Consider the following 12,214-nt stretch of genomic DNA (forward strand, 5'->3'; position numbering starts at 1 on the left):
CTATACAGTCCGATAGCAGACCGGCCTTTATTAGTCAAATCACTCAAGCCATTTTTTAGGCTCTTGGTATTCAGTGAAACCTTTATATCCTTTACCATCCTCAATCTTCACGAAAAGTAAAAGGACTAAAGGTCTTTTAAAAATACACCTCACTGAGCTCAGTCACCAACTTAAAAAGGACTAGACAATACTTTTACCACTTTCCCTTCTCAGAATTCAGGCCTGTCCTCGGAATGCTACAGGTTCCAGCCCATTTGAGCTCCTGTGTGGACACTCCTTTTTATTAGGTCCCAGTCTCATTCCAGACACCAGACCAACTTGAACTGCCCCCCAAAAACTTGGATAGAGCCTGAAAACTCACCAACCAAGCAAGTAATTATGTTGAACCCCCTTAGGCTCTATTTAGATGTCCTAGGTCCTACCAATTCTTAGTCCTTTAATACCGGTTTTTTTCTCCTTCCCTTATTCAGACCTTGTGTCTTCTGTTTAGTTTTTCAGTTCATACAAAACCACATACAGGCCATCACCAATCATTCTATATGACAAATGCTCCTTCTAACAACCCCACAATATCGCCTCTTACCACAAAACCTTCCTTCAGCTTACTCTCTCCCATTCTAGGTTCCCATGCCACCCCTAATCCCGCTTGAAGCAGCCCTGAGAAACACTGCTCATTATCTCTCCCTACCACCCCCCAAAAATTTTCGCTGCCCCAACACTTCAACACTATTTTGTTTTTCTTATTAATATAAGAAGACAGGAATGTCAGGCCTCTGAGCCAAAGCTAAGCATCATATCCCCTGTGACCTGCATGTACACATCCAGATGGTCAGTTCCTGCCTTAACTGATGACATCCCACCACAAAAGAAGTGAAAATGGCCTGTTCCTGCCTTAACTGATGACATGACCTTGTGAAATTCCTTTTCCTGGCTCATCCTGTCTCAAAAGCTCCCCCACTGAGCACCTTGTGACCCCCCCACCCGTCTGCCAGAGAACAACCCCCTTTGACTGTAATTTTCCTTTACTTACTCAAATCCTATAAAACAGCCTCACCCCTATCTCCCTTCGCTGACTCTCTTTTCGGACTCCCGCTTGCACCCAGGTGATTAAAAAGCTGTATTGCTCACACAAAGCCTGTTTGGTGGTCTCTTCACACGGATGCGCATGACACAGTCTCTTCAACAAATGGTGCTGGGAGAAGAGGATATCCATATGCAGAAGTATGAAACTACACCCCTATCTCTTGTCATATAAAAAGATTAAATAAAAATGAATTAAAGACTGAAATCTAAGACCTCTAACTATGAAACTGCTACAAAAAAATTGGGGAAATTCTCTAGGACATTGGTCTGGGCAAAAATGTCTTGAGTCCCCACAAGTACAGGTAACTAATGCAAAAATGGACAAATGGGATCACATTGACTTAAAAAGCTTGCACAGCAAAAAGCAAAAACAAAAAACCCCAAAACCAAAAAACAAACAAAAAAACAATCAACAAAGTGAAGAGACAACCCACAGAATGGGATAAAATATTTGCAAACTACCGGTCTGAAAGGGATTAATAACCCGAATATATAAAAAGCTCAACTAGATCTACAGGGAAAAAAAATCTAATAATCTGACTTTAAAATGGGCCAAAGATTTGAATAGACATTTCTCAAAAGAAGACATACGAATGGCAAACAGGCATATATGAAAAGGTGTTCGACATCACTGATCAACAGAGAAATGCAAATCAAAACGACGAGATATCATCTCACCCCAGGCAAAATCGCTTTTATTCAAAAGACTGCAGTAATAAATGCTGGCAAGGACATAGAGAAAAGGGAATCCTCATACAATGTTTGTGGGAGTGTAAAAGTATAGCCACTGTGGAGAACAGTTTGGAGGTTCCTCAAAAACCTAAAAATAAAGCTACCATATGATCCAGTAATCTCACTGCTAGGTATATACCTAAAAGAAAGGAAGTCAGTATATTGAACAGCTATCTGCACTCCCATATTTGTTGCAGGTCTGTTCACGATAGCCAAAATTTAGAAGCAACCAATGTGTCCATCAACAGATCAATGGAAAAAGAAAATGTGCTAACTACATAATGGAGTCATAAAGAAGAATGAGATCCTGTTATTTCCAACAACATGGATGGAACTGGGGGGTCATTATGCTAAGTGAAATAAGCCAGGCACAGAAAGATAAATATCACATCCCCTCACTTATTTGTGGGTTCCAAAAATCAAAACAATTTAACTCATGGGGCAGAGAACAGAAGAATGGTTACCAGAGGCTGGGAAAGGCAGCGGGAGGGTGAGTAGGAAGTGGGGATGGTTAATGGGTACAAAAAAATACAATGAATGAAGACCCAGTATTTGATAATACAACATGGCAACTATAGTCAATAACTGTACATTTAAAAATAACTAAAATAATTGGTTTGACACACAAAAGGTAAATACTTGAGGGGATGAACATCCCATTTTTCCATGATGTGATTATACATTGCACGCCTGTATCAAAACATCTTATGTGCCCCATTATATATGCCTATTATAAATGCACAAAAAATGAAACATTTATAAAAATTTGCCTAATTTTGGGACCAGGCTATGAAAAATAGCATGTCTTCTTAATTTACATGCTTTTAAAAATTATTAAGCAAAAATAACTTTAAAAGAAGCTGTTTTGGGGGGAATATTCTGTTTTTTTCTATTAATGCTTTCCTAGAAAGCAAAATTTACTACAAAATGACAGAAGCCCATTCTTGACATAACTACCATAGTTATAATTTGAGATTCAGAATAAGAAATACTTTCACAAATAACTGAGATAATGCATGATAAAACCAATACAATTGTTTTGTTCGAAAAATTTTGTCTCACACGTAAAATCTAATGCAACATAGAGACAAGGGAAGGCACTGTGACCATGACAAGGGTTTACTAAGCAACACTAATGAAAATGAGGTATTCTTCTCTTCTTGGAGAGCCACTGGAAGAACTTGCATGTACATTTGAAGAAAAATGATGCAAGCCACTTGCCCATTATTGACAGAGCCCTTCCAGTTTGATTGCTGTGCCATATTTGATATTTTTACTATTAACCTTTGATTTGATGCTTTGGACAACAATAGAAAACTATGCATGCTTTTTCTTCCATTGTAGGTTCCAATGCCACATGGCCTTTGCTATTTCAGATTAAGTCTTTTAATTTTGGAAACATTTTCACTGATGGCACCTATTCTATGGCAATGTATGTAACTTGCAACTCATCATTTATATTTAAATGGTAGAACCATTTATTTCTTCAGAAAGGACTTTAGAAATATTCTAAACTTTGAGATTTTTTTTTCCACACAGAAGGATGCTAGCTCTCTAGGATCTTAATACCAAAGTATTAACTCTATGAATACCCATATTTCAATATATAGTTACTGATAATCTGGAAAGACCTGTACTGTTGTTTTAAGCCATGTGAGAAAATTACAGGCAAAGTTCATTTGTATTAAGTTTTGAGAAATGATTTTTCATAACTACACTGGATAGAAATAAAATGGCATAACTTTGCTTCTAAAGTAACTATTCTGTGGCCAATCTAGAAATGTCAGATTTAAAATTAGTTCTTGTAAATATCTATTTAGAACAAATTGCTTTGATAACTGTGTTCTCTAGGTTATTTTGAGTGTGTGTGTTTGTTCATGTCTATTTATCTAAGATGTGAGCCTTGGAGTAAATAGGATTCTCTCATGACTATAATCTCAAATATGGTCATCCATCATATAGTCTCATAGATGTAGAATTAGCAAAACTACATTTAATAGTAAGCACACACCATAGATGAAATTGTCTTTCCTGTCCTCTGATGTAAGTCAAGACTAACATGAGTTTGACCTTTTAAAACACCACTCATTTGTTACCCTGTTATAGAAACACATCAGCTTGTCTTCATGAAACTTTTTAACTATATCACATAATCTACCTTAAGCACACTTGTAGAATGTCTGTTAAAAAGTAGCCATGCATCTCCTCAGATTGGTCATATTTAACAGATATGACTAAAATGGTCACTCCACACACTCTCCAGCAAAACTGGTATTAAGTCTGCGTCTTCACTTAGCATGTACCACTTCTAATATAACACATAATTGACTTATTTGTTGATTACATTTCCCAACATCCTCCCACCATCTTTAGAATGTAGCCTCCACAAAGGCAGAGATTTTTGCTTTTGGCCATTGTGTTACTTCAAGTGCTTAGAGCAACCTCTGGCACCTAGTAGCACTCATTCACTGACAAAACAATGTGGCAGATGAGGTCAGAGACACAATGGGATGGGATGGGGAATAGATGATTTTTGGGCTTTGTGGGCCATCTTCAAGCTCTGAGTGAAACACGGAAGGCACTCCAGGATTCTAGGCAGAGCAGTGCTGTAACCTGACAAAGGTTTTAAAAGCATTGCTCTGGCTACTGTTTTGAGGATGGGCTGTGGTGGACAGGGCTGAAAGTGAAAAGACATTTATGAAGCAAGTATAGTAATTGGATGAGGAATCGTAAAGTCACAGATTAGGATGAAAGTGGTATAAATGGTGATATGTGGTTGAATTCTGGATTGTTTTGAGGGGAAAGCAAATAGTATTTCCTGACGGACTGGATGTGGGCTGAGAGAAACAAAATCAAGGTGACAACAAGGTTGTTCTAGCTTAAGCAACTGGAAGAATTATGTTGTCATCGATTGACTTGTGGAAGTTTGTGGGAGGAATATGTTTCAGGGTAGGGTGAGCTGTTTGGAAGTTCAGTGTTGGACATACCATGTTTCAGATGTTTTGTCAGACCATCACCAAGGGATGCCAAAGGCAGGTGGATCTGTGATTAATGTTCAGGGGTGTGGGGAATTACATATGAATTATATAATTATATAATTCAATTGAATAATTATATAATTATATATATTATATATATATAAATAAAAATGGGATGCAAAGTGAGTGCAGAGAGGAACAAGGGCCAAGTACCCTGCAGTTAAAAGGAATGAATTAATTTTATCACAGAACTAGAAAGAATCTCAGGTTCTTCTCAGGTAATAAATGTCCTGAAGGGGAAAAAAAAATCATTATCAGGTGATGTTACTTTATGAAGGAAAGGTAAGAGAACAAGCAAATTATGAACATAATTTAAAGATAGAATTTATTCTCTGATGGTTTACTCATGCAAACTGCACATAAAAGAAAATAGTACAGTTTGTATAACATTGCAAATATAAGGACTGAAAATGCTAGGTACAGAACTAGTATGACATCCTGAAAGTCAAAATGGAATTTGTGTTTATACAACTAATAATGATTTTTATATTTGCTCAGTACAGACTGATTTACAATGAAAGTTTTGCTAACCTTGGTAAGCTTGTTAACCGTTTACATGACTTCTTACATCTATGTAGTTTTATTTTACAGTTGCAAGAATTCTGTTACCAAAGAACCTTAACTTGCATAAGTAATAAGATGAAAGAAAAATGTACTGAAGGACTTAGAGTGAAAAATTGAGGCTTTTCCTAACCCATTCAAACTACAATAAAAAATACCCTTCTTGCAGAATTCATATTTTGTGCCTTTGAGATAACTCCTTAGAATAATGATATCAAAATCATGATTTGAAACTGATTCCTTTAAAATAATGAAATTCGTTGAAAATTAAAAATTTAAGAATTATCAAATAAAAATGCTCTCATTATAATAAGCTAAACAATAAAATTCCCATTATCTTCATACTTAAAGTCCTGAAATGTCATTTATATAATCTGAATGTTTCCCAGTTTGGAACTTAGGCAGGTGGGATATTTCCTTGAATTATCAAGGATATTCCATACAGACTTTTAAAATGTCAGTCTCATTAGGAGATGGCACTGAGACTTTAGCAAATAGTGTAGTATGGATGCAGGACAAACTACACAACTTATTATAAATGCATTACAGATATTTACATAGTGGAATCCTGCTTGAATGCCAGAAGTTGCTACTGGGTAGGACTCATAACTATTTTACAAAGTTTTCTTACGCACATCTACTACTTTTAAAATTTTATGTTTAACAATTTATTCTATTTTAAAATATGTACTGTATTTTGAACATAACTGCAGAATAAAAATAGATAATGGCACATTAGAAAACTAAGTATCCCACAGATGATTGGATAATGAGAAAAGTGTACCTACAATCATCTCATCAGAAACAAGCTACATCATGGAATGTTAGTTATCCAAGCCTGCACAATAATGACATTTTAAACTGCAATCATCTATTGGCCAGCATCACACTGAAGGCATCGTTAAACATTCAAGCAAAGATTGCTGGCATAAACTATTGAAAGACACACACACACACACACACACACACGCGCACACACATACACAGACACACACACTCTCTCTCTCTCATTTATGCACGCTTCCCACATTATAATTACATTGTTCTAAAGATAGATACTGATTTTTTTTCCACGAGAAACATTATCAAAATTTGCTACTAAAAGATGACAGTGCTTTCACAAGAATAAGTACAAGTTAGCTCGCAAGTACAAGACAATGGGGGTAAACAGTTTTAAATTTTCTAAGTAGTAATTTTAGGCTTTTCTGGCAACCATACCATACTTAATTATGCATAAACTTTGCAGTTTGTAACCTGAAATCTGTAAAAACAACAATAAAAAAATGAAAAACAAGAGCTAATTTCAAAAATTATTAGATATTTGATAACCCTGTATCATACATTATATAATTTCATATTTCTTAGCCTCAAAACACAGGTGTAAAATATTGAATTTAAGACTTGAAAAATAAAATCATTTTTGAAATGCTGAAAATTCTAAAATTTGTTTACTTAAAACCTTAAATAAAAAAGGAAAATGATTATAAATGACCTTGATTTAGCTTAACAATGTGCATAAAAGCACTGTATGTCTTTACCATGTTTTCACTCACTTAAAAAAAAGTGTTCTTTAATGTTTTTCCTTTTGCATAATGTGCAAAATAAAAGGCAAAAAGATTAAAAGCAAATTTCTATCTTTCTCTTGCCTAGTGCTTTTATGACTCCGTTAACATTACAAAGTCAACAGGGACTATGCAAAACTTTGGTATAAATGATAATACTACTACCATCACAGTTGAGGGTTAAGGGGTGGTCAAAAGAAATGGAAGTGGGAAGAAAGATTCAGTAACACCCCCATTTATTAAAACACCAACAAATTAAAAGTGAAATAAACCACAATGAATTATAATACAATTTACACATTGAGCACAGAAAAATTAATAAATCTACTAATATTTATAAAAAAAGCAAAATCAGTCTTTTTCCAGAGACTAAAAACTGTTTTTCAGTCTGATCAACTGCTGCTACACCAACTTTAGAGCCAAATTTAATTTCAAGTAAAAAAAAAAAAATTTACAACCACAGATTTCGCATAAATGGAAACTGGTCTTTCCTTGATTTCCCTTTGAAGTCACTAATGAGTATCTAAAACTGTTGTACTGCAGGTTTTTAATCAACTTCCTGAGGGCTGTGACTGGGAGGAAGGAGCCATAACGATCTGTGAAAGAGCAGGCTCTGTACTCTGGTCCGCCATCTGGGTGAGGACTGAAGTGGCTACAGCTTCTGCCTTGGAGGTTGAACTGACTCCATTGGATGTGCTGACCGAACTATGCTGTATAGCTTCTGTATGTGGACTACTCGGCACTGAAATGTCTTCTGAACTATCATCTTTATCAGCAGCTGGGTGAAAAAAAGAAAAATTATTCATTTTCCTAAAATCTGTAAGAATGCACCATTATGCTGAGGCAATATACGGAGTAAAAAGTTAGAAAGCATCTTACAAAACTGATTAGACAAGTTGGTATTACAGGAATTGATATAGGTCATGAAGTAGGCAATTTTACCTGCAATAGGTCAAAAGAAGGCACAACCATGCATATGGAAACATCTGGGTGCCCACTGCCTTATGGAATAGAGTTGAAGAAATATTTGCTAAATAGTGTTAAAGAAAGAAAATGAGGTAGAGTTTGGAAGACAGGCTCTTACAGATACAATCAAATATAAGTATCACATTTAACAAACTCAGTCTGGTTGGCCTACATGTCATTCTTATTATAAGATAAAAATTTATAACCACATGCATAAACAAAATGAAGTCTTACATACAAATTACATCTTCAAATTATTCCCTCTGCATTCTCCAGAACTGTATTTATTCTGGCTGATTTTCCATCTATTGCAGCCATGAATGATTATAACACCTGATTCTAATGATGCATACATATGAGAATAAGCAATATTTAGAATCTAAATGCCACCAGCTGTTATAGTTGCATGAATAAATTGGGATTCAAGTAAAAATCCATACAAAACTCTAAACATTGCAACTGAAAAGATACTCAGGAAAAGGCATTCTAAGTATTTACAAAAATAAATCTGCAAATACTTAGACCTGAACAAGTCTTACACCCTTATTTTAATAGAACAGAATACAGTAATTTCATTTAGTAAAAATTTGATATAGATAACACACAAATATTTATAGTATATGTAAGTTATGAGGAACAATGATAACATGAACACCTGGAAACCGTGCCGCCAACCTAAGAGAGAACACTGCCATTAACACTTCTGCTTCCTGGAGGTTCCTGTCCTCACCAAAGGTAATCACCACTCTGACATTTCTTTAACCATTCTCTTGTTTTTCCTTTGTAGTTTTAACACATAGGTATGTATCCCTAAGCAACATAGTTCAGCTGTTTATTCTGAAACATTTTAAAAACAGTATCACACTGGATGTACTCTTTGGAACCTTGCTTTTTTCACTTGGCATTAAAACTTTTTTTTATTCAGTGTTCAGAAGTGACAATAAGTAGGCTTTTAAAATCAAATCTGAGAATGTGTATTGGCCTGCTTACTGATGGCCAGATGCCCATTCTGAAAGTCAATTAGTAAAAAATATTGTGGATATCTTATGAAGCAGGACTTAGCCTATGATTTGCAATGTAGAAGATGCAGAGGGGGATACCTGAGAGTGTCAACTTTAGCTAAAAAAAAATTATTAATCTTGTGCATTTTCTGAAATAAAGTTTTTACAGAATTTTTCAACATCTGCCTCAAATCCATGCATTTTTGAAAAGCAGGTTTTAAAATACATTAATGAGATGGAACCCCATCTTCTCTATAACATGCTATAAATCAAAACCATACCCCTGGATACTTGACCTCAAGGTACAATAAAACAACAACAACAAAACCAACCACCAGAAGTAGTATTCCTTTAAAAATCATACAAAATGGAATGAATACTTAAAAAATTATAGATTCAGATGGTATATATGCAGGTGTGTTACACGGGTATATTGTGCAATAGAAGTTTGGGCTTCTACTGAACCTATCACTGAAATAGTGAACATAGCACCCAATGGGTAGTTTCTCAACTAATGCCCCCCTTCCCCTCTACTTTTCTGATCAAGCAATAATGAATGTTATAAAATATTTATAATTCAGATATTAAAATAGCCAATCATTACATGTACAAAGAAAACAAAACACTGGCAATGACAGTTTAACTGGAGGGAATACTAAAAAGCTCTATTTGTTTATTTCACCACTATTCTTTTTTTTTTTTTTTTTTGAGATGGAGTCTCGCTGTCACCCAGGCTGGAGTGCAGTGGCCGGATCTCAGCTCACTGCAAGCTCCGCCTCCCGGGTTCACGCCATTCTCCTGCCTCAGCCTCCCGAGTAACTGGGATTACAGGCGCCCGCCACCTCGCCCGGCTAATTTTTTGTATCTTTTAGTAGAGACGGGGTTTCACCGTGTTAGCCAGCATGGTCTCCATCTCCTGACCTCGTGATCCGCCCATCTCGGCCTCCCAAAGTGCTGGGATTACAGGCTTGAGCCACCACGCCCGGCCCACCACTATTCTTTAAAAGAACAACAGGCTGACGTTTCCCTGAATGTTGAGTTCAAGGGATACACCAGCTTTTAAAAATAAAGAGGCTGATCTGTGATGAGTGGTATAAGGAAATGTAAATACATACTGGAGGCAACAACTCAAAATGAAAACAGTAAATTATAAAGGATGAATGCTTACCTACAGACTTTCAGAATTAGTAAAAGCAATGTGATATATTTGCACCTATGTCCAGTTCTAGGTGAGGGGAGAAAATGACTGGTGTAATCACAAGCACTAGAGAGATACAGAAAGCCATGGTGTACTCAAAGAGCCACTTCTAGCTCTACCTAAGCTAAAAGAAACCAGCTGTTTGGCAATTCCGTAATCTTGAAAGTTCTCTACCTATGTCCACAAGTTTCTTTTTCTTATTTGAGATAGGGTCTCCCTGTCACCCAGGCTGGAGTATTATGGCACAATCACAGCTCACTGCAGCCTTGAACTCTTGGGCTCAAGTGATCCTCTTGCCTCAGCCTCCCAAGTAGCTGGGACTATAGGTGTGTGCCAAATTGTCTGGCTTTTTTAAACTTTCTGTGGAGATAGGGTCCCGCTATTTCACCCAGACTGGTCTTGAAGTCATGGGCTCAAACAATCTTCCCGCCTTGGGGTCCCAAAGTGTTGGGACTACAAGGCATGAGCCACAGTGCCTGGCTCATACATTTTTTCAGTAATAAAAGTATTTGTGGTTGATTAGTCCCTAAGAAGCTTTTCTTCCAATTTATAATTATAGAGACAATTATAATACAACTTTAATTATGCCCAGGTCTGAAGAATGTGAATTCATGGCAATAACATCACTTTTGTGCTTTATTCTTCATGGAACCCAAATATTTAAAACGTACTCTTTATTATTTTCATTCAGATTTTATATTACTTAACTGTTGGGGTGACTGTCATGGTTTTCCCATGACTGAGGGGTCTTCTTAGGAAGTTGGACTTTCAGTGCTAAAACTGGGTGGGACAGACCCTATGGCTGTGACTTAGTACTTTCACCTTTACTTGAAAGATTTTGTAACATTCCTTAATTTCTACTAAATCTTAGTTTTGATTCACAAATGTCTTTAAAGATTTAGCTAGTATTACAACTCACCACTGTTAGCAAGAGCTGTGCACTACAACATAATGAAGACTGTAAATTTTTCAAAGGTATTCACTTAGTCAATCTCTGTATCTGTTTTTACTACTACACAACAGAGAAGTCAGACTTATTTCAAACATTTCAAATTTGAAAATATAAATTACTTGAAAATTTCTACAAAATCCAATTATCTCCCAAGAGCTGAAGAGAATTAATTTTATGGTAGAACTATATTTCAGTTAATTTGATTACTTACATGACTAGACAGGAATAAAGATAGGAGTATTTCCAAACAACAAAAATATCCTATTCATTTCTTATATTCTCATAACTTAGTACTTTATGTACTAAAAATGTATTAATCTACATTTTCAGTCATTTAATGTAAGTATACAGCATATAAACCCGCGCATCTATACACTTAAGATATCTCTGTAAATCGACTGTCAAAATGAATAACTGGTTTGCATCTGCTGAGCATACACTGCCTGGACAATAGAGTCAAAACTGTTGGGATAATCTAATAAATTATCAAAGATTTAAAAATTACAGGTAATTTTGAATTGGATACAATTTAAGAGGCCAGTTAACTTCCTTTTAATTTGATAAAATCATTTGTTTATTTCCTTTTAACCTATGAAAATTCAAGAGAGATTTCTTGTTAAAAAAATCATGTATGCATAAATGCTGAACTCAGTAGCTTCTATAGGAAATTATGTTAAGTCAGATGGGAACCATAATGGCCTCATCCCTGAAGCAATCATTGTTAATATAAATCCCAAACATATTTCTATATGGTTCCAATTTACTCCACAATGTGTTTCACCATCCTGTCAAAATTACTAGATATCAAATAACCAAGATTTATATGCTCAAAACTGACAAAAATCAGCGTTCTAAATATATATGGCAGTTGAGTTGCTAAATCTATGGAATCTTTTAAATTAAAAAATATTGCCCATTCTGATGAAACTGCTTACAATGACTACAAGTAAAGATGGTGGCCATTAAGTTATATCGTGAGCACCTGAGGAACTGTTTGCATCCAATACAAAATGTTTCTTTCTTTTGAATTACTGACACTGGCAAATTGAAATGAAGTGGATACATATGGTTGAAACAATCTTCACATTTACAAATATCCTGAAATATCACTAAATCATAAA

General features: G+C 35.5%; 1 protein-coding gene across 3 annotated transcripts in view; it reads right to left on the reverse strand.

The window, feature by feature from the left end:
• Window positions 1-5,152: 5,152 nt before the first annotated feature.
• ATF2 (activating transcription factor 2) overlaps window positions 5,153-12,214 on the reverse strand; it is a 91,587-nt gene continuing 84,525 nt past the window's right edge. For all 3 annotated transcript variants that reach the window (XR_003721316.2, XM_028830861.2, XM_028830859.2), the window contains one exon: window positions 5,153-7,754. Coding sequence is in view for 2 of the 3 variants with exons in the window: in XM_028830861.2 (XP_028686694.1) it covers window positions 7,528-7,754 (227 nt within the window). In the remaining variant the exon portion in view is untranslated. The remainder of the gene's footprint in view (window positions 7,755-12,214) is intronic.

Source organism: Macaca mulatta, chromosome 12 (assembly GCF_049350105.2).
Source record: "Macaca mulatta isolate MMU2019108-1 chromosome 12, T2T-MMU8v2.0, whole genome shotgun sequence".
Classification (NCBI taxonomy): Eukaryota; Metazoa; Chordata; class Mammalia; order Primates; family Cercopithecidae; genus Macaca; species Macaca mulatta.